The sequence below is a fragment of the Tupaia chinensis genome, unplaced genomic scaffold (genome assembly GCF_000334495.1).
Source record: "Tupaia chinensis unplaced genomic scaffold, TupChi_1.0 Scaffold143923_1, whole genome shotgun sequence".
NCBI classification, from domain to species: domain Eukaryota; kingdom Metazoa; phylum Chordata; class Mammalia; order Scandentia; family Tupaiidae; genus Tupaia; species Tupaia belangeri.
In genome coordinates this window covers 257,683-281,748 of record NW_006203774.1, presented here as the reverse complement: position 1 = coordinate 281,748, position 24,066 = coordinate 257,683, and the positions used below count along the sequence as shown (strand labels likewise).

Sequence of the window (24,066 nt, the reverse complement as noted above, 5' to 3'; positions counted from 1 at the left end):
GCACAGAAACACATTAGAGGTTCAGAACCAATGGCAGCAGATTGGGGAGGAGAGGGTGTAACACAGAGCCCAGGTTCATTCTAGGTTAAGTGAAGCTAAACTACCAGGTTGTGGGAAAGGTATACTGTAGTCTTCTATGGAAACATGTGTCATGACTTTCCCGACGAGCCAACAGAACTGGCACTGCATGACTTGGTGACGTGAGATTAGAGCCGTACTACAGACTCGGTATACGCGTAAAGCAGGCGTTATAACCCCTGACAACAGCAACCCGCACTAAACGCTTACTACTCAGAGATCAGCTCCACCATGTTTCCCCTGCACCTGCCACCCAGTGCTCGTCTTTAGGAACTATTATTATAATTTATGACAACAGATCTCAGTTTAGAGTAAGGCTGATAAAAGAATCTCAAAAACCCAAACCTAAAAAGAGCAGTATGTTCAGCTGCTTCTCTTCACAGGTGAGTAAAAGAAAGGAGGAACCAGAAAGAAAATGGAACTTAGGAGGCCACATCTTCCCCATCACTACCAGCCTCCTGCCGGCCATGACCTTCCCCATTGCTGGGGAAGAATATTCGAGCATTAAAGCTTGCCTGGACTGACGAGAGAGGCCTTAAAGTAACAGCAAGACGATGACAATTCTGAATTAAAATATATTTTGAGGGGCTAGCAGGTGGGGGGGTGGTTAAAGGCACTGGACTCCCACATGGCCAACAGCAGTTCAAATCCTAGACTTGGCAGCTTGGTTTCTCACTTTCCTTCTCTATCACTCTGGTCAAATTTAAATAAATAAATTTACGTAACTTTATTTATTTATTTAAATAATTTTTTAAAATCACATAAAAAACACCCTTTTTTATGAAAAACAAACAAACAAATAAATAAAACTAATCAAAACCAAACCTCATTTTCAAGTTGAATACATCACTTGAAATAGACACACCTTTGTTAAGGTCAAGCTCTTCATCGTCCTCCTCCTTCTTCTGTCTGTCATCTGTGCCATCAGTCTTTTCGGCTGACACCCACTGTATTTCCCCACTCGTTTCTTGCCACTCCCCACTCTTGTCGTGCTGAGTGGTGGGAGCATCTTTGATCAATTCATCCGTTTTACTTTCTGCCAACTGAGCAGCTCTTTCTCGCTCAAGAAATAGCTGATAAAAATTGTTTTTGAACATCATTAAAAAGAGAGCACCAACCAACACATAAATACAAAGTTCTGACATTGCAAATGCCACTAAGTCTAAAAATATATATATATATATATATATATATGTAAAAGGGTGTATACAAATGAAAGTTAAAAAAATATCAAGTCAATTGTTTAAAAAGCAGCTAAGAAAAGCAGAGGAGCTTTATTTGTGTCAATAACCAGAACTACGCAATTTGAAAACTGCTAGATTAAGATCAGTTTTATCAACAGTATAAAGAATATAAATCTGAACATGAATTTCTCTTTTTTTGGAGAGGTTTTTGCTATAGAGTGCATGCGCTTGCCAGAAAGTGAGAAATCAGCCCCCAGGGGGATGGCCATGCTGCAATCCCTTCTCCTCCATTCTTCTCTTGCGATCTTGGCCATGCGCACACACACCCGGCATGAGTTTTAAGCCACCAGGTCCAGGACTTGAACCGCAATGGACTACATACGTGGGAGTCCAGCGATACAGCCATTACACTAACTGCTGGTCCCTGAACATGAATTTTTCTACCATGTCACTGAGTATTAAAAATAAGAGCCATTTGATATTTAAAACTGATATACGAAATGGCATAAGTTCCTGCAGTAACAGAAGCCACTACACTACTCAAAGGTGTTACGATCTAGAACAGATGATTTATCTATAGATACAACAGCCTGAACACACCTCAAGAGCATATGCTGGGATCAGCAGGTGGTGCAGCAGTTACGCTGCTGGACTCTCAGATAGCAGACCACAGTTTGAGTCTGGGACCCAGTGGCCTGAAAATCATGCTAGGGACCTGTGCAAGCGTACCTGCACAAGATCTTGGGAGGAGAATGAAGGAGAAGGGATTATAGCATGTCCATCTCCCAGAGGGTGATTTCTCACTTTCTTGCCCACTGTCCCTGTCTCTCTCTGGTGAGCACATCCACCCTAAGGCAAAAATGTCTTTAAAAAAAAAAAAAAAATCTAATCTAAAAAGGAAACATAACTAGGGACCAGCAGTTAGCGTACTGGCTATGTCCCATGTAGTCAACCATGGTTCGAGTTCAGACCCGGAGGCTTAAAACTCATGACCAGCATGTGTGCATGCATGCTCAAGATCCCGAGAAGAGAATGGAGGAGAGGGGATTGCAATGTGGCCATCCCCCCCTGGGGAGGGTATGTGATTTCTTGCTTCCTGTCTCTCTGTCTCTTTCTGGCGAGCGCACGTGCCCTTATAGCAAAAACCTCTCAAAAAGAAAAAGAAAAAAGGTAACGTAACTATAGGATTTAGTGTATTTAACATTCCTAATTATATGTTCAAAAGTTAATAGGGAGATGGAGACCGTACTAGTGATCATTAGGAGAGGAGGACAGGAGGGCTGGATATGAGCAACCTAAGAGTTCTGCTGCGCTGGCTTTACCCTGTAACGCAGTAGTGAGTACACACTTCTGCACACATACATCCCACACACTCACAGAGCAGGCTGACTGGAGAGACAGAACAGTACAAAGTCTAGTTCAGAGCTAGCACACTAAGAGTAATTCCTCGGTTTTGATGTTCTCTACGGTTATTTAAAATGTCACTACTAGAGGAAGCTGCATAAAGGGCACGTGGGATCCTTTACACTACTTTTGTAACTTCCCCTACATCTATCATCACTACCAAGTAAAAAGTTCAGGGGTCAGACAGTGGGTCTATGAGGCTGCTACATGGGAAGGTTCCAGGTCAGAGTTCAGACTCTGCTGAATATGCCAGATAAGCACATTTCCATGATCCAGGGGCTAGCTGAGGCCACTAAGACCCTGTTGCGTGGGGGGGGAGAGGGGGGGTCACAGGTGGCATAGTGGTCAAGGTGCTGGACTCCAACATGGATGACTGCAATTTGAGTTCCTGATCTGACAGCTTGAAACTCATATTGGACGTGTGTGCATATGTGCCCAAAGTGAAAGAGTAGGGATTGTGGTGTGGCTGTCCCCCCAGGAATTTTTCTCTCTCTTCAGCGAGTACATGTGCCCTACAGTAAAACAAAACAAAAAACAAGACAAAAACTCTGGGCAGGAGGGAAGATCCTCTTGGGGATGATGACTCTGTCTCTCTCATGGGAAGAAATAAACTTTATAAAACATAAATTAAAAAGAAATCTTAAAAACAAACAAACAAAACAAAAACAAACTATATAGGAAAGAAAAGCCTGGCCAGAAAACAAATGGCTAATTGGGATCTATAAAAAAGTGGGGGAAGGGACCAGCAGTTGGTATAACGGCTACATCACTGGACTCCCATGTAGTCGACCACGGTTTGAGTCCCGGACCCAGTGGCTTAAACTCACACCAGGTGCGTGTGCATGTATGCCCAAGATCCTGAGAGGAGAACGAACTGCAGCATGGCCATCTCCCTTGGGGAGTGATTTCTCACTTTCTGTTTCTCTGGCTAGCACATGCACCCTATAGCAAAAACCTCTCCAAAAAAAAAAAGTGGGGAATTTATCAAATATTTTACAATGATTTCAGCATTAAATAAGTCCCTAAGTGATACCTGCTGACTAAAAAGAGTTTACAATTACCAATTACTGTTAGTAATGATTACTATTACTGTTGACTGACAAGCAACACCCCAATTTCTCACTGGTTTCACATGCAACTATTTTCAATTGCTGGGGAGGACAGGTGGCAGGGTGGTTAAGGCACTAGACTCCCACATGGCTGACTGCGGTTGGAGTCCCAGACCTGGTGACTTGCTTTCTCACTTTCTGTCTGGTGGACACATATGCTCTATAGCAAACTAAACTAAAATAATGAGTTAAAATTAAAAAAAAAAAAAAAAGGTATGTGTGTTTGCCAGAGGCAGACGGCAGAGAGAGAGAGAGAAAGCACTACCCGGTGGGGCGTGGTCACACCGTAATTCCTTTCTCTTCCACGTCTCCGAGACACCAGGATTCTCAGCATGCACACGCAAGCGCCCTGTGTGCCTTTCAAGCTAAGGTTGGGATTCTATCACGGTTGGAATATTCCATGTGGAATCTGGCTCCCTTAAAAGCTTAACCACTGGGATATGGGACTGGCTTTCTACTTTTAATCAACTGTACCTTGTCTCTGCTTTTTGCTAACAGTGCTAAGGCGTGATTACAACGGAATGCATGCTAAGCTGGTGCACCTCTTAATGGTTCTACAGAAATCTGTACGTTTTTCATTGTTTAGAATGTTTTAGGGGGCCAAAGAGAGGAGGAGTGGGAAAATGCAACGCCGTACAAGGTAATTCCAGTGGGAAGGTTCCCAGCTGAAGTCCAGAGACCTTTGCGAGCACAGGAAGCATGCTTGTACTCAAGATCCCGGGGCTCACTGAGGGTGGATCGTGGCACTGGGACCACGCTGGGATTCCTCTGTCTCTTATGAAATAAATAAAATTTAAAAGAAAGAAAAAAGAGCTGTTTTAAAATAAAATGAAGTTTCATGTGAGAAACCAAGAGCAATATTAAGAGTTAGTCAAGTGTAAAAGATATTCCTTCCCTACCTTAGCAAAGACATGCTTTAGGAGTTCTACACAGTGAAAGAGGCAAAAAGATGCACTGCATACATTAGACAAATGCAACAAACTGCAGGTCACCTACCTGCACCAAAGCATGAACGGCATGAACAGGCCCAGCGATCCTTAAACTATCATCTCTCTCTCCGCCGTAGAAGGAAGAGTCGAAAGAACACGACGTCTCCATGTTGACGAGACAATGCCGATTCCGAGCACTATACTCTACTAGATTGATCAGTAAACCTAAACCCTGCAAAAATTTGAAAAGGTACATGTATTATCACAGCTGAGAACTATTTAGAAAGTGAAAAGAATACATTTAATTTTGATAGGCAGCTAAAAATCAGTCTTTAACATCTGTAAAATGTAAAATGTTTAAAACCCAAAATACCATTCCTCCCAAAGAATGATCCCTTTTAGTAATTTTTTTTAATTTCTAAGAATTATTTATTTATTTAATTCCATTCGATATCCTTTTTAAAACTTGATTAGAGAGAGAGAGAAAGAAAGGAAAAGTGAGAAAGCAAGCCACCAGGTCCAGGACTCGAACCGTGGTCAGCCATGTTGGAATCCAGAGCCTTTAACCACCACATCACCTGCCAGCTCCAATTCCTTCAGACTGTAATCACCACTTTTTAGTTTTCACACTTTACATAATGGCCCTTCATGACTGTCCTCTGTACAGTAAGAGGTACATTCAGAAGGAATTCATCAGAACATCCCATAATATATTGCACCAGTGGTTCTTGAACTCGAGTTAGGAGGAAGCTTTCCACCGTCTTACAAGATAAAAAAGCACTCATTTCCGAAACACCAGCACTCATCCAATCTCACCAGCACGCGAATGTCGAATCTCTGCTCCTGAGGTAGGTACTTGGGAACCTGAAGCACACAGTCCAAGGCTGTGCCTATGAGGCCGTCCTGCTCTCCCGTTTTCGTGCTGCCCCACTCTGCAATAAGAGACAGAACATTGCCACTGCGCCTCAGGACACAACAGCCAGTGCTTATTAACGAGGGTACCCACTAGGCACTGACTAGCTATTTCTGTATTCAAATACATGGTTGTATTTCCAGGCCAAGCTCCTGGGCTGACTCTACAATTAGCCACTCTTAGAAGCAGTTCAAACCTACAATGAAGGAGTCAATTATTATACATTGTGGCAGCTAAAGAAGTTGCTACATCAAGAAAAGGAGAAATAAACAGACTTAATTTTACATGTAATACATGATCTTTCAATGAGAAAATAAAAGAGCATGACTTGCCATTATCATTAGTCAGATTGAGCAACACCCCAATGACGGCCCTCATGCAGTCCTCCACTGCTTTGCCCACGTGGTTAGCCACACTCTGCGGAGGCACAGGCCTACTGTCAGCCAAGCATATGCTGTTCTCCGCGCGGTTATACTGCCGGATCAGTTCTTCACAGTGCTGCAACGCTCTTCAGGGAAAACAAAGTGCAGACTATTACAGCACGTACAAAGTTACACAATGAATTTCTACTTACTCGGTCCTAAGTACTATCAAATGGTATTTTTCTGTATTACAGAAGTCACCAGGTATTAACTATTGAACCGTGAATAGGTATGCCTGACACATCACGCCAGGCATTAAATTTTTATTCTGGAAAAGCTTGTTAACTAAAAAAAATTCCCTAGTAAAAGTTAAAAACTCACTGTAGAATTTTACATCTGCACTACCTGTATTTACCACTAACTAGTAAACTATTTCAACACATAAACCACAACTCTACCCAAATAAGGTTAAGGCTTAAAGAGCTAAGGCTGGGTACTTCAGAATCTCATTTAGCGCTTTTCCACTTGGAAAGTAAGTTAAACGCTAGTAGAAATGTTATATATATCAATACTACACAACAAACCTCATAAAGACAGGTACTGAATAGAGTCACATGCCATTTAATGACTGTTACATGGTCGAGAAATGAATCGTTTCATGATTTCATTATTGCACAAACATTATAGGGTGTACTTACACAAACCTAGATAGCATACCCTGGGCTACATGGTATAATCTTTTTTAAAAATTGCCACAGGACCCATGCATTCTCCAGAGAGAGAGAGAGAGAGAGCGAGAGAGAGAGAGGGAGGGAGGGAGGGGGAGGGAGAGAGAGAGGGCTGACTTCAGTGCAGTGCGGTCATGCCGTAATCCTTTTCCTCCATTTCCCTAATCCACCAGGATTTTGGAAAGCACATGCATATACCAGGTGTTATTTTTCATGTGGCTGGAGTTGGGATTCGACCCCCGCTTAGCCATATGGGACCAGGTCTTCAAACACAGCGCTCAATGACTGAGTCATGGGAGTGGCCCTGTACTGTATAATCTTAGCAGACCACTGTCACAGAGGCGGTTCGTCATCAACTGCAAAGTCACTGTGCAGCACATGAACGAACTTCATACACATCCAAATAAATCACTGCTTTTTAACTTGAGGTCAATCAAGCTGAGCTGTTTCCTATAGCCGTAGTAAACTGTGTTTAAGGATTTTTAAGATCTCCCAAAATAACAAGGAAATTAGCCCTTATTTAAATGGATACAGTATTTCCAAAGACTCTCTAAATCACTAAGTTCATTTTTTTTTTTTTTGGAGAGATTTTCACTGTAGGGCGTGTGCGCTCGCCAGACAGACAGAGAGAGACATAGAGACAGAAAGCGAGAAATCACCCCCCAGGGGGGATGGTCACGCCGCAATCCCTTCTCCTCCATTCTCCTCTCGGGATCTTGGGCACGCACGCACACACGCCCGGCGTGAGTTTTAAGCCACCGGGTCCAGGACACGAACCGCGGTCGACTACGTGGGAGTCCAGCGACATAGCCATTACGCTAACTGCTGGTTCCCAAGTTCATTATTTTTTAAAGTCCAACAGGGAACAAATGAACTGTCATTTGTTTCTTATACCACACAAAAATCCTAAAACGAAAATAAAAACAAACTGATAAAATTCTTTTTTTCTTTTTCGTTTTTTTTGGGAGAGGGTTTTTTGTTTGTTTGTTTTGTTTTTGCTATAGGGCACGTGCACTTGCCAGACAGACAGAGAGAGAGAGACATAGAGACAGAAAGCGAGAAATCACCCCCCAGGGGGGATGGCCACGCCGCAATCCCTTCTCCTCCATTCTCCTCTCGGGATCTTGGGCACGCACGCACACGCGCCCAGCGTGAGTTTAAGCCACCGGGTCCGGGATGCGAACCACGGTTGACTATGTGGGAGTCCAGCGATATAGCCATTACACTAACTGCTGGTCCCAAACTGATAAAATTCTTTAAGGTTCCTAATATCTTACAACCTTTCCGAGTTCCTTGCGTCTAACCTAAAATTCTCTCTCCCCATGTCAAGATAAGTGCCATGATGTTACTGTGAATCTCCAGTCTTGGGCTGGGCCATGACGTGGTGGTTACAGTGGCTGCAACCAATACGGCTGACTATACTGTAAGAATCCTAGCACTGGCAGAAACATGCCTGGCACATGGGCGGATGTCCCCAAAAGCCCAAGAGGAGGGAGAAATGGAGGAGATTGTGTGTGACCACTCCTGATGGCAGAGGGGGCAGGTGGTGGTGGGCGTGCTTTCTTGCTTTTCTTTATTTTGTCTCTCTCTGGTGAATGCATGTGCCCTATGGTAAAAATAAAATAAAATAAAAAATAATTATTATAAATAAATCAATCAATAAATTAAATAAAACGAGGTCAACCCTGTAGCAAAGCAGTTAAAACTGTGAACGTAGGGAGCCAGATCTCAAATGACCAACTACAGATAGAATTCCTGTCCTAGGAGTTTGAAAAACACTCTCCATGTGTGCGTGCGAGCCCTAAATCCTGATGAAACAGAGACATCGAGGAAAAAGGACTGCTGCATGATCACACTCCACAGTGGGTTCATGCTCTCTGTTTAGCAATGAAAAACAAAACAAGGTGCTGGCAGGTGGCGTGGTGGTTAAAGATGCTGGACTCCTGCATGGCTATATGCGGTTCAAGTCGTGGACCTGGCAGCTTGCTTTCTCACTTTCTCTTTCTCTGGTTGAATTAAAAAAATAATAATAATTAAAAAATTAAATTAAAATAATTCTTTTTTAAACAAAACAAGAGGCCAGAAGGTAGTATGGTAGTTAAGTGCTAGACTCCCACAGGTCAACTGTGGTTCAAGTCCCAGACCTGGTGGCTTGCTTTCTCACTTTCTCTCTCTCTCTGTCTCAGTCTCTCTCCAATCAAATTAAAATACAGTAATAATAAATAAAATTTAAATAAATAATTCTTAAAATAAAGAAAATAAAACAGATTTAACTTACAATATTCTTCAGTAAGGGAAGATAAAACACAGTAACAAACAACTAGGACATATGCCCTAAGACGACTAAATATGATATACAATTTATGAATACAAAACAAAAAGCAGATCGACTAGAAACCTACAGATTAAAAAAACCTAGGGGCCAACACGTGGCGTGGTGGTTAAGGTGGCTGACTCTCACATGGCTGAGCGTGGTCTGAGTCCCAGACCTGGCAGCATGCTTTCTCACTTTCCTTCTCTCTGTCTCTCTATGGTCAACTTCAATAAAATAAAATAATGACAATGAATAACATTTAAAAAAAAATGTTTTTAAATCTACCAGAGGGGCCGCAGGCCGACTCTGACATGGTCGATAACATTCCGTCCTGACATGGCAGCTTGTGCTGACACTTTCCCTTTCTTTTTTCCTCCCCAAATTAAAAAAAAAAAAAAAAAAGAAAGGATAATAGTAATAAAGAAAATGAAATAAACAGTTCTTTAAGAAAAAAAATCTACTGGAAACTTCTAGGACTACTGTACTGATAATTTGAAACTACTGAATTTCTGAATATCAACCAAACATCACATGAAGGAATTAACCATTTATATGGTGTGAGAGTGATACTGTGGTTTTATTTTTAAATGATTATTTTATTTAACTTTATTTATTTATTTACTCACTCACATACATTTACTTACTTACTTACTTATTTAAATTTGACCAGAGAGGGACAAAGTGAAAGAAAAAGAGTGGGGCAATGTGAGAAAGCAAGCCACCAGGTCCGGGACTCAAAATGCAGTCAGCCATGTGGGAGTCCAGCACCCTTAACCACCATGCCACGCCACCTGCCAGCCCCTGTGGTTTCATTTATAAAGAGTCCTTTTCTAGGGTTTGAATAGCAGCACAGCAGTAAAATACCACTCTGCAAGGCTGACCATGTGACGAGGTTCCAGGTTCACATCCATGGACCTTCCAAGGCCTATATGCACCCACGACCAGGGGCTTGTTGAGGCTGGGGGTGGATCACGGCATCAAGACTTGCTGGCAGTGCTGTCTCTCCCCCTTTTACTCATGAAAGAAGTTTTTTTTTTTTTTTTTTTAAGAATAATTTAGTTTTGAAAAAAAAATTATTATATAATTTGGGGAGCAACAAAACGCATAATAGTTACATCGCTGGACTCCCATGTAGTCAACCACAGTTCGAGTCACAGACCTGGCAGCTTAAAATATGCTGGACACACGTGCGTGTGTGCCTAAAACCCTGAGACGAGAGTGGAGGAGAAGGGACAGCGGTGTGGCCATCCTCCCTGGGGGGTGACTTCTTCCTTTCTGTCTCTGGTGAGTGCACGTGCCCTATAGCATAAATCTCTCATAAAAAGAAAAAAAAAAGAATTATTTAATTTTATTTATTGCTATTATTTAACTTGACCAAAGAGAGTTGGTGGGGGAGTGAAAGTGAGAAAGAAAGTTGGTGGGTTCGGGACTTAAAAAAAAAAAAACTGTCCTTGTAGAGATTATATAGTCAAACACTAGTAATTCGTAATTACCCTAGTGGGGTAGTGTGTACGTTATTGTCTTTCCTACTCTCTTATCTGTAGTACTTCAAAGTCCCCATGTAAGAGGTTAAGACAGACTAGAGTCAGACTGCAGTGACCTTTGGTAAGTCCCAGCCCCGTCGATAAAGAAACGGTATATATGCAATGACAGACTTATCAAGACTTGGAGCTAGGGTTAGTATTTTGAAGGAAGAGATCTGGAGAAAGTTAACTCCCTGTGGCATTGTGCTGGACAGGGGAAAGGCCAGAGAACTAGGGCAGAGACCAAAAACAGGACAGAGAGATCAGGAAGAGGCTGCTGTACTGAGAACCAGGACTGCAGACACACGGCCTGAGATGACGCATAGCCTGCCACAGCACGGGACAGGGACAGCACAGACTAGGGAAGCCACATCTACCCGGGTAACAGGTAAAATAAAGGGCAGAAGAAGGGGGCTAGGGGACTACTATTTGTGACAAAAATGAGGGCAAATACTTAAAATATTCACTATATAAGCACACATTGGTCTAAACTTTACATATTAACTAACTGAACCCACTAGTCAAACATATGAGACATTTTAAAGTTATTTTAAGGACTGTGGCATAATGGTCAAGGTAACTAACCACGCACTTTGAGTCTCGGATCCAAAAGCTTGAAAAACATGCTGGGCTTAAGTCCATGAGTGCCTGAATCCACAAAGGAGGGACAACCGGAGGGGAAGGGACTGCAGTGTGACTATGCCCCAGGGGTGGGTGCCATCTCATTTTCCCCTCTCTCTCCATGAAACAGTTAGTCAGGGGCTTGAGGGATGGTTTTTTTTTTTTTTTTTCCAATTGGTTGAGGGCACTAGACTCCCACATGGCCAATCGTGGTTTGAGTTCCAGACCTGGAAACTTGCTTTCTCACTTTCTCTCCCTCTGGTCAAATTAAAAAATGAATGAATAAAGTTAAATAAAATAATTCTTTAAAAAAATTATTTTTAAAAGGTAAAATGCTAGGACCAGCAGATGGCGTAATGGTTACATTGGTGGACTCGCACATAGTCAACTGCAGTTCAAGTCCGAGACTCAGCAGCTTAAAACTCACACCGGGCATCTGTGCATGCATGCCCAAAATCCCAAGAAGAGATGGAGGAGAAGAGACTGAGCGTGGCCATCCCTCCGGGGGGTGATTTCTTGCTGTCTATCTATGGCGAATGCACATGCCCTACAGCAAAAATTCTCTCAAATAAACAAACAAATGAAAAAATAAATATGTAAATAAATAAAAAGTATTTAAGTCATTTTAACAACCACCCCACCTGGGTAGAAATAATTTTTATCCTTCTTATAAAGCACATGTAGCAAGTATATAACTTGTTCAAAGTTATACAGCTAAATTATACACTCAGTCATTTTGGCTCAAGAATATATACCCCTAACTTCCGCTCTATAATTTACTCTTAATTCATGAAAATTGCTATCTTTAAAGAGGTAGGTAAATACAACTCTATTTCCTTTACGGTCAATCCAAGTGTTTAAACAAATCATGTGAGACTTTAGAAAAACTTACTTAGCTGATGAAACAATCAGTTGTGAATCTTTATAGGCTATCAAGTAGCTTTGATTCTCTGGATTGTGCACTGTTACCTAAAAGCGAAGAACAGGAGAGGATTGGGGCAATTCCTGACTCGCAGTCAAGCACACAGACCACACAATGCCTGCTGCCTCGATGAGAGAGAGATCTTGCCATCACCGAATGAAACATCTTCACAGTCCACAGGTTTAGACTGAAAATCACTCAACTATTACCACGTTACAAAATTAAGCCATCGCTGTCAGAACTATTCGCTCATAACTAATGTTCTCTATCCTATCCATTTGCTACAATGAACTGCCAAGCACTTTGAATTTATCAGAAAAAAAGCAACCCCTACTTACAAACTTTAATGCTTTAAAATTCGTGAGAGTATTCATGTAGCATATGATCTTACAAAGAAAAAATATGTTAGCTAATGCACCTGAAGCACTCTGGGAGAAGCAACGGTTTCAATTTCATCTGTACCAGTAGCTTTTAATTCTCTCTAGAACATTTCTGCCACAGATGTTGTCAGACATCTGACTGGCTGAGCTCTGGTGGTGCAAGGAGCCACTGCAAGAGGCTGGCGTCACATGGGGGAGCCTGCCTTAGGTGCTGACCCACCTGGAACAGGCCACATGCATTACTGTGCACTTAGAACCCTACTACTTGGAAGGCGGGAACACAAGGACCATGGGAAAATCCCTCTTCCTCTCTCATTAAAAGAAAAGAGTAACTTAGTTACCTAATCCCAGCTGTTCAACAATTTCTGTCCCCAAATTCAGTAGCATTAATTTTTCTGATCTAAACTCAACTAGGTTAAGTCATTCATAAAAACCAGACAATGAAACATACTAACGATTCAATAGTTATTCTTGGCACCCAAAAATTGTAATAAAGTAGCGCCTACAAACAAGCGGACTCAAATCTAAATCAAGAAAACATTTATTAATTCAAAAGCTAGCAAAAATCTCCACTTCACTTAACTACCATTTGCTGCAAATGAGTTCATGTATTTAAGCACAACACAGTACTGAGCAAAGAAGAGTCTGGCACACACAAACAAACCTGATAGCAAGATTTCACCTGGACCACTAATCTATCTATATCCTCAAAATATTAAAAGTGTTCATTTAACATGCTCACTCACAGGCTATCTCAAGAATACACTACAATTTTAACATGAATTGCCAAAGGGAAAGTTCTCGAAGGTATTTAAAATACTTGGCAGTCTCTCGCATACAATCAAAATCAAGAGTAAATTTCTCCACATAGCCTATACTTACACTTTCCAAAACTCGTAAACATCTTTCTGCTCCCCACAATGAGGCTACCAGTTTCTCTTCATCTTCATCACTGCTTAAATGATCCACACATTCTTTCACTAGGGGAAAAGGGACAAGTATTAAGATAGTATTTCTTACGCCTCGATACCTATCCCCACCAACAGCAAAGGAGATGGAAGTGTGCTATGAATATGCTGGAACCTCTCTAAATACGACTTGTTCTAGGTTTTATACTGCAAGGTTCTGAAATGACATACTCTATAATTATCTCATTTCCAAATTCAAAGAACAGGTCTTTTCAAATCGACATAATTATTTTTTGAAGTATGTAGACACGTTCTTCGGGCTTGGAATAGCTTACAAAATATTACACGTGTGTCCAACTTACCTTTATCTACGATATGATCCAGACCTCCCAGCAGCCGGAGCTCTTCTTTAAACCAGTCTCCTGCTCGTTTAGAAGTGAGGGATAGTAATGTCTCCATAGCTAAATGCCCTGTCTAAAAATAAGAAGTATCATGAATCAATAGTAACCCTTGGGAGTAATTTTGAGGCAATAATTCTAGAGACGACTTTTATTTACAAAAATTCACTGCATGTTACCAGTAATATTTCCTTTTTTATAGAATATGTACTTTCAAAGCAGAATTGAATTTCTAGCATTTATACCCATCCTCTCTCCACCATCACATTTTCAAGTTATTCAACCTCTACCACAGCATTCATTACAAACTGAGTGGGGACAGGCAGTTTGGGTCTTTCAAAGTCTGGCTCATGGGACCAGCAGTTGGCATAACAGCTGTCGCTGGACTCCCAGAGAGTCGACAGTGGTTCGAGTCCCGGACCCAGTGGCTTAAACTCACACCGGGTGCATGTGCATGCGTGCCCAAGATCCCGAGAAGAGAATGGAGGAGAAGGGATTGCGGCATGTCCATCCCCTCGGGGGGTGATTTCTCGCTTTCTGTTTCTCTGTCTCTTCTTTCTGGTGAGCAAATGTGTGCTATAGCAAAAACCTCTCAAACAAACAAACAAACAAACAAACAAAAAACAAAGTCTGGTTCACTTCGCTCAACCGTACATTTTCTATACTCATCCATTCTGAGTGAAATGATAGGATGTCACTGTTTCTTACAGCTGTACAATATTCCAGAGGCCATATGTGCCTCAGGTTTTCAACTCAGTACAGTCATCAATGTTTGGACACTAACACTGGTTCCATACTATAGAAGTTATAAATAATGATGCAGTAAACACGGACGTACAGGTATCTTTCCAACGGAAGGTTTTCCTATCCTATGGGTCAATGTCAAGAAATGGCATTTCTGGGTCATATGGAAGTTCTATTTATAGATCTGAGAAAACCCCATACTGTTTTCCTCAAAGGCTGGACTAATTTACATTCCCACCAACAGCTTAAGAAAGCTCCCTTTTCACCACAGTCTCACCAACACTTTCTGTTCTTTATTTTTTGATCCTAGCCATTCTAACTGGGGTAAAATGATATGTTATTGTACTTCAAATTTCTATTTTCTTTAGGATGAGATACTTTGAACATTTTTTTCATATGGCTCTTGGCAATTCCTAAGTCTTGCTTAGAGAGTTGTCTACTCAAGTGCCCATTTTAAAGTTACTAATTTTTTATGGGTGAGCTGTCTGATTTCCTTGTACATATAGTTATCTATCCCATGCCTGAGAATTAATTTGCAAATATTTTCTCCCATTTTTAGGGTAGTCTTTTCTCTCTAGTTAATAGTTTCCTTTGTTATGAGGAAGCTTTTTAGCTTGTTATAATCCCACTTGTCTATTTTAGGGACCACTGCCTGTGCTTTAGGGGTTTAAGAAATCTTTGCCTACTCCAATGTCTTCAAATGTTTCTCCTACATTGTCTACTAATATCAATACTTTTGTAATTACAGGCTTTATATTTAAGTCTTTGATCCATTTTGAGTTAATTCTAGTTAATGGTGACAGGGGTCCAATTTCATTTTTCTGCAGATGGATATCTAGTTCTTCCAATACTATTTGCTAGAAAGACTTTCTTTTCTCTAGTGCGCTGTCTTAAATCGTTTATCAAAGATCAGTTTACTGGGACCAGCAGTTAGCATAATGGCTATGTCGCTGGACTCCCACATAGTCGACCGCGGTTCGTGTCCCGGACCCAGTGGCTTAAAACTCAGCCAGGCACGTGTGTGTGCGTGCCCAAGATCCCGAGAGGAGAATGGAGAAGGGGTTGCGGTGTGGCCATCACTCCTGGGGGGTGATTTCTCGCTTTCTCTCTCTCTCTCTCTCTCTCTCTGGTGAGCTCACGCACCCTATAGCAAAAACCTCTCCAAAAAAAAAAAAAAAATCCATTTCTTTGTCACATAAATGCCTCGCCTCTCTATTCTTCTCCTTAATGTCCTTCCTCAGACTCTACTCCGTCATCTGCCCTCTTCATATCAATTTCCTTTTTGCAGTTTTTTATAGTTTTCCTTGTAGAGGGCTTTTACTTCTTGGGTTAAGATTTAATCCTAGGTATCTTATTTATTTTGTAGCTATTGTAAATAGGATTGCTGTCTTTAATTCTTGGAGTCTATTCACTGCTGGTGTATTAAAATGTTACAGATTTTTGTATGTCAGCTTTGCACCCTGCAACTTCACTGAGCTTATCACTTCTAGGAGTGCTTCTGTTGATTCCTGTCGATTTCCCATGTACATAGTCCTATCAAATAGGGACAGTTTAGCTTCTTTTTCTGAATGACTGGATGACTTTTGTTTTGTGCTCTTGTCTGACTGCACTGGCTAGGACTTCAACCACTACTTGTCCTGTTCCATTTTTTTTAACGGGAAGGCTTTTAGGTTTTCCACATTCAGTGTGTTCGCAGTAGGTCTGTCGATATATGACTTTTATTATTTTAAGAAATGTCCCTTCTACCCCAACTGACCATGAAGAGATTTTGATCTTATCAAATGCTTTTTCTGCATCTATACATATGATCATATAACTTTCATCTTTTTTTCTGCTAATGTCGTAAATTACATTTATTGTTTTGTGTGTTAAAGTATCTTTGCATCCCCAATCATAGTATATAATCTTGATATGTTGTTGGACTCGGCTTGCTGGTATCTTGTTGAAATTTATCTCAGTATTCATCAAGGATATTGAGCTGCAGTTTTGTTTTTTCAATGATGTCCTTGTCTTTTGCTATCAAGGTAATAGACGTTTCATAAAATGAGTTTGGAGGACCAGCAGATGGCGTAGTGATTATGTCACTGGACTCCCCCATAGGAGAGTCCCAGACTCAGTAGCTTAAAAACGTAGGCCGGGCAGGTGTGTATGAGTGCCCAAAATGCCAAGAGGAGAAGGGACTGCATCATCGCCATCCACCCGCTGGGGGGGATTTCTGTCTCTCTTTTGCAAGCACCCTACAGCAAAAATCACCCTCCTAGCACGGAAAAAACAAACAAACAAAAAGTTTGATAGAATTCCTTCCTTTCAAATTTTTAGGAATAGTTTGAGAAGAATTGGAGTAAGCTCTTCTTTGAAAGTACTGTAGAATTCGGAAGTGAAACCATCTGGATCTGAGTTTTTCTTTGTTGGAAGACCATTTATCACTGTCCCAATCTCTTCACTCGTTATTCAGGCTTTCTATTTTGTCCTGATTCAGCCTGGGTAATCTGTGCTTGTCCAGAAATTTGTCCAGCTCATCTAGGTTTTCTAGTTTGTCGGCATATGAGTTTTAAAATTGAACCATAATAGTCAAGTAAATTTTTTTCCCCCAAAGATGTTTGCCACAGGGTACAAGTGCTAGCCAGGAAGAGACAGAGAGAGAGGGAAAGTAAGAAATCACCTCCTCAGTGGAGAAGACCATGCCAAAATCCCTTCTCCTTCATTGTCCTCTGGGGATTTGGGGCATGTACATATGCCTACCCGGCATGTTTTTCAAGCTGCCAGGACTGAGGCTCAAACTGTACAGTTGATCATGCGGGATCCAACACCTTAACCACATGCAACCTGCTTGCACTAAAGAAACGTTTTTAACCATAACAGTCCGTGTTCAAGTACTCTATTATTTGCCAATTCTACAATAATACATACTGACGTTATTTTGTCACAAAGGATGTAACAAGTCGTAGTCTCAGGAACATAGCATTTAGATCACCAGCTGTTGGAACCAGCAGGTGGCGTGATTGGGATGCTGGACTCTCACATGGGTACAACAGTTCAAGTCCCAGACCCGGTGGCTTGCTTTCTCATTCCCTTATCACCCTGTCTCTCTCTGCCTGGCCAGATTAAGAAAGAATAAAAATAAATAAAATTTAATAAATATGTCTTTAAAAGAAGAGCGCCAGCTGCCTTCAAAATCAGGATATTCAAGTAATACCATTAGTTACTAGCTTCTTAGTAGTTAACTCCATTTCTTCTCCTATTCACTACTCTTTCCATATCTGCCTAGAGCTGCTTGTCTTTTCTTACGGCTCTCTTTGTTCTTATCAATCTTAAACACAAATCTTTGGTTCTTGTTAATGGTGCGAATTAATGCGTCTCCAACTGTATACTGCACAATTAGCAGCTTCAACATACTCCTGCTATGCCACAAATGACAGACCTCCCAAAAACAATGGTTTAGGACCACCACTAGAGGAAGCACGAAAAGATGAGAGACGTATTTACAAAGAGAGTAAGATTTTTCATTCTCTTTTTATAATTTTAACTACTGCTTTCCTTTGTTAAAACATACGGCCCCACGCAACAGACAACAATTTGGTTTCTACTATAATAAAGGAACATTAAAAATAAAACACTTTTGGGGACTGGCAGTTAGCATAATGGCTATGTCGCTGGACTCCCATGTAGTCGACCACAGTTTGCGTCCCGGACCCGGTTGTTTAAAACTCACGCTGGGTGCGTGTGCGTGCGAGCCCGAGATCCCAAGAGGAGAATGGAGGAGAAGGGATTGCGGCGTGACCATTCCCCCTGGGGGGTGATTTCTCAGTTTCTGTCTCTCTGTCTGTCTCTGTCTGTCTGGTGAGCACACGCACCCTATAGCGAAAACCTCTAAAAATAAACAAATAAATAAATAAATAAAATAAAACACTTTTAGGCCTGCAGATAACATGGAGGTTAATGTGGTTGGATCCCTCATGGCCAACTGAGTGGTTCAACTCCTGGCCCCAGTGGCTTAAAAACCCTCTGGGTACATGTGCACACATGCCAAAATCCCAAGAGAAGAATAGAAAAGAAAGGATTGCATGTGACCACCCACCCTGGGAGGTGCTTTCTCACTTTTCTCTCTGTCTTCTATGAGCACACTCCCGCTAAAGCGAAAACATTTTTTAAAATAATTGTTTATTTAATTTTATTTATTAATTCGTTTATCTTCTTTGTTGGAAGACCATTTATCACTGTCCCAATCTCTTCACTCGTTATTCAGGCTTTCTATTTTGTCCTGATTCAGCCTGGGTAATCTGTGCTTGTCCAGAAATTTGTCCAGCTCATCTAGGTTTTCTAGTTTGTCGGCATATGAGTTTTAAAATTGAACCATAATAGTCAAGTAAATTTTTTTCCCCCAAAGATGTTTGCCACAGGGTACAAGTGCTAGCCAGGAAGAGACAGAGAGAGAGGGAAAGTAAGAAATCACCTCCTCAGTGGAGAAGACCATGCCAAAATCCCTTCTCCTTCATTGTCCTCTGGGGATTTGGGGCATGTACATATGCCTACCCGGCATGTTTTTCAAGCTGCCAGGACTGAGGCTCAAACTGTACAGTTGATCATGCGGGATCCAACACCTTAACCACATGCAACCTGCTCGCACTAAAGAAACGTTTTTAACCATAACAGTCCGTGTTCAAGGACTCTATTATTTGCCAATTCTACAATAATACATACTGACGTTATTTTGTCACAAAGGATGTAACAAGTCGTAGTCTCAGGAACATAGCATTTAGATCACCAGCTGTTGGAACCAGCAGGTGGCGTGATTGGGATGCTGGACTCTCACATGGGTACAACAGTTCAAGTCCCAGACCCGGTGGCTTGCTTTCTCATTCCCTTATCACCCTGTCTCTCTCTGCCTGGCCAGATTAAGAAAGAATAAAAATAAATAAAATTTAATAAATATGTCTTTAAAAGAAGAGCGCCAGCTGCCTTCAAAATCAGGATATTCAAGTAATACCATTAGTTACTAGCTTCTTAGTAGTTAACTCCATTTCTTCTCCTATTCACTACTCTTTCCATATCTGCCTAGAGCTGCTTGTCTTTTCTTACGGCTCTCTTTGGTCTTATCAATCTTAAACACAAACTGTATACTGCACAATTAGCAGCTTCAACATACTCCTGCTATGCCACAAATGACAGACCTCCCAAAAACAATGGTTTAGGACCACCACTAGAGGAAGCACGAAAAGATGAGAGACGTATTTACAAAGAGAGTAAGATTTTTCATTCTCTTTTTATAATTTTAACTACTGCTTTCCTTTGTTAAAACATACGGCCCCACGCAACAGACAACAATTTAGTTTCTACTATAATAAAGGAACATTAAAAATAAAACACTTTTGGGGACTGGCAGTTAGCATAATGGCTATGTCGCTGGACTCCCATGTAGTCGACCACAGTTTGCGTCCCGGACCCGGTTGTTTAAAACTCACGCTGGGTGCGTGTGCGTGCGAGCCCGAGATCCCAAGAGGAGAATGGAGGAGAAGGGATTGCGGCGTGACCATTCCCCCTGGGGGGTGATTTCTCAGTTTCTGTCTCTCTGTCTGTCTCTGTCTGTCTGGTGAGCACACGCACCCTATAGCGAAAACCTCTAAAAATAAACAAATAAATAAATAAATAAAATAAAACACTTTTAGGCCTGCAGATAACATGGAGGTTAATGTGGTTGGATCCCTCATGGCCAACTGAGTGGTTCAACTCCTGGCCCCAGTGGCTTAAAAACCCTCTGGGTACATGTGCACACATGCCAAAATCCCAAGAGAAGAATAGAAAAGAAAGGATTGCATGTGACCACCCACCCTGGGAGGTGCTTTCTCACTTTTCTCTCTGTCTTCTATGAGCACACTCCCGCTAAAGCGAAAACATTTTTTAAAATAATTGTTTATTTAATTTTATTTATTAATTCGTTTATCTTAATTTGACCAGAGAGATACAGAGAGAGAGAAAGAGAGAGAGAGAGAGAAAGTGAGAAAGCAAGTCACCAGGTCTGGTATTTGAACCACAGTCGGGCATGTGGGGCTGTCCAGCGCTTTATCCACCATGCCACCTGCTGGTCCCTGCGAAAACATTTTTTAATTACAAAAAAAAAGTTAGGTGTGTGTGTGTGTGTGTGTATAAACAACTTTAATTACCAAAGTCTGAAAAGATCTGGTTTTCTTCCAAAAGTTTCTGAACTTCAAAAGATCTGTCTGTCTCTGTCTGTCTGTCTGGTGAGCACATGCGTCCTATAGCAAAAAAAAAAAAAAAAAAAATCCTCTCCAAAAAAAAAAAGGAGAGAGAGAATAGAGAAGGGATTGTGGTGTGGCCATCTGTCCTGGGGGCTGATTTCTCACTTTCTGTCCCTGTCTTTCTGGCAAGCGCATGCGCCCTTATGGCAAAAACCTCTCCAAAAAAAGATGGAAGAATACACTGGGGCCAGCAGGTGTCGTGATGGTTAATGTGCTGGAATTCCCATGTGGCTGATCATAATTTAAGCCTCAGACATGGTGACTTGTTTTCTCTCTGTGTCTTTCTCTGGAAAAACTCATGTGAAAACAAATAATTCTTTAAAAAAAGAAATGATGAAAAAGTACATTAAGTTCTCCTGGCCTATTTAGAACTGAATACAAACTGGATATTTAGAAATATAAACAACAGCGCTTACAGGGAAAAGCTTAGCACTATAAATCTAGAAAAGATCTAAAAGATTTTAGTCTAGAAAACAAGTTATCCAAGGTTACAAACACAGAACTAGAAACTCATACTAACAAAAAAACAAAAAAGATTCCATTCCAGTCTATTCTCATTCTAAGTCCCTCAAGCAGCAGTTTAATGAGATTGGTTCAGGTATGTCCACTCATGAGACACAGGAGAAAATTGGAAGCCTAATGAGGCATTCTTGGTTTAGGAAGAAGGGGAACAGTAATAAAAACTGGTAATTTCTGTACTAAACAGGTACTTCAAGGTATGTTTCTACTGACATAAAAAGGATTCTTGGAAATTTTAGCTACTTTCAGTATAAGCTGGCATTAAAAACTGCCAATTATTCAAGGGTTTCATTTGGAAACTGGAATAGTCCTCAAGAGTTAAAGCACAGTCAAATCTAACAAGGACACCCCTCTGTGCCTGCTGGCTCCAAGTCTGAAAACACTACAATACCACTATTCAAAATAGTTTCTTGCACATCAGCAGTCTCATATACATTTCAAAGAATCTGAAACTAAATAATTCATGTAAAAACTAGTTTGCAGGGACAGTCCTTGTACAATATACTAAATCTAGTGCGCAACTTAAAACAAATAATACTTAAGAGTAGCTGACATTAGAAAGGGAGCTGTGCTCTGGTTTTAATCATGTGAGTAAATTATTTAGCACAGCATAGGAAAGTTTCTATACTCGAATTTATCATCCTGAGAAATTCAACAAAAACATGGGGCAAAGTCGATGAGTAAGTTTATTATCATATAATTTCATAGTGACTCCCTCAAATGAATGAATAAACACTAGGCAACACGAGAGAGAAACAAAATGCAACATTTACTTCGTTATCCACCGAATGCAAATTCCAAGCTTAAATTCACTCCTTATAGTAAGTAAAAATCAGAAAAATACTGAAAGTAAATTCAAATTACAGGGGCTGGCCTCATAGCCTACCGGTTAGGGAAGTCAGATCTCACATGGCCAATTACTGTAAAAATCTCATCCCGGGGCCCCACTCTCTGGACAGGATGGAGAAATGGAGAAGGGATTTTTGGCATGACCATGCTCCACTGGGGGGTGCTTTCTCCCGTTTCTCTGTCTTTAGAGTACACGCACTGCCTAGAGAGTGATTGATTAATTAATAAATTTGAAAAATAAAAATTACAAATGGTATTAAATTTTTCTTTATTCATGAGGGCATGTACACACACATGAGAGTGAGAAAGGGTTAGAGTGTGTGTAAGGGAGAATTCAAGCCTCTTCCATAGGGTCTCATCAAACTATGGCCTGATCAAATCAGGATCCCTTTCCTGACATACTCTAGCCCACCAGATCTTGGGCATGTTTCATGCCAACCAAGATAGGGACTCAAACCGCAGTCACCAAGTGGGACCCTGTTTCTCTGGAATGGTCACTGCTCCAGACTTGCCCTATAAATATGTATTAGAGGCAATAATCAGTGTGGTGATGCGGAGAAATCACTAACATACCATCAAACACAACAGCTCTTTCTCCAGGTTATTTTTTTTGGAAGAGGATTTTGCAATAGGGCACATGCAGTCGCCAGAAAGACAGAGACGGAAAGTGAGAAATCACTCCCAGGAGGGATGGCCACAGCACAATCCCTTCTCCTCCATTCTCCTCTTGGGATCTTGGGCACGCATGCACACACGTCTGGCGTGAGTTTAAGTCACCGGGTCCAGGACTCAAACAGCTGTCAACTACATGGGAGTCTAGTAACAGCCATTATGCCAACTGCTGGTCCCAGCTACTTCCTCAGTTTTAACACATGAACACCAGTGATTACACATCAGTTCTGCATCTTGCGTTTAAAGTGAACTTACTCTCCCCACCACAATTCTCCACCTTCACGAGAACCTATTATCAATAGCCCTGAATTTTATCTGGCTAGCACAAAGCATTCTATAAATTTTTATCGTCTTCACTTAGGCAGACAACAGAAAGATGTTTCATTTCGAGGATGTTGGGAATATTTGAAGGATTATGATTTTTTTGGGGGGGGGAGAGGTTTTTGCTATAGGGCGCGTGCACTCGCCAGACAGAGAGAGACATAGAGACAGAAAGCGAGAAATCACTCCCCACGGGGAATGGTCACGCCACAATCCCTTCTCCTCCATTCTCCTCTCGGGATCTTGGGCACGCACGCACGCACACACGCCCGGCGTGAGTTTTAAGCCACCGGGTCCAGGACGCGAACCGCGGTCAACTACGTGGGAGTCCAGCGACATAGCCATTACGCTAACTGCTGGTTCCCAAGAATGATTTTTTTTGAGAGAGATTTTTGCTACAGGGTACATTCAACCGCCAGAGAGACAGAAAGTCAGAAATCACCTCCCCGGGAGGATGACCACACTGCAATACTTTTGCCTCCATTCTCTAAGGATTTTGAGAACACATGCACACATACCCAGCATGAGTTTCAAGCTTCTGGGTCCAGGACTCGAACCATGATCACTCACATGGAAGTCAAGTACCTTAACTAGCACGCCGACAACTGGCTAGTTTTTTTTAAACTACAGTCGAATTAATTTCTACTGGTCCAGTAACCACTGGGAAATTACTGATTTTACAAGTAAAAAGAACCAGGAGAAAGCAGAACTGGATTCAAGGAAAAGTGCCACAGCCATCGTAAACATGGGACTCGGGAGGAGCACAGTGATAGCTACTAGCCATGACCCTGCTCTGAGGGCCATGGCCTGTTCAGATCCCTTGAAGCAGTTAGTCGGACACCCTGAGATGCTCTGAAATAAACAAATGCTTGCTCACTGAACATGGCCCTGCCATTTTTATTCCTATAACTCACAGAAAGTAGAGATTTAA

The 24,066-nt window shown here is 41.4% G+C and overlaps 1 protein-coding gene across 3 annotated transcripts in view; it reads right to left on the bottom strand.

Annotated features, from left to right (window-relative positions):
* The window catches only part of WAPL (WAPL cohesin release factor), a 91,144-nt gene that overhangs the window by 5,650 nt on the left and 61,428 nt on the right, over positions 1-24,066 (bottom strand). For all 3 annotated transcript variants that reach the window (XM_006165496.3, XM_014582947.2, XM_006165497.3), the window contains 7 exons: positions 13,738-13,849; positions 13,350-13,447; positions 12,058-12,134; positions 5,950-6,125; positions 5,521-5,636; positions 4,772-4,936; positions 944-1,151 (listed from right to left, as the gene is read on the bottom strand). In XM_006165496.3, coding sequence (XP_006165558.1) covers positions 944-1,151; positions 4,772-4,936; positions 5,521-5,636; positions 5,950-6,125; positions 12,058-12,134; positions 13,350-13,447; positions 13,738-13,849 — 952 coding nt within the window. The remainder of the gene's footprint in view (positions 1-943; positions 1,152-4,771; positions 4,937-5,520; positions 5,637-5,949; positions 6,126-12,057; positions 12,135-13,349; positions 13,448-13,737; positions 13,850-24,066) is intronic.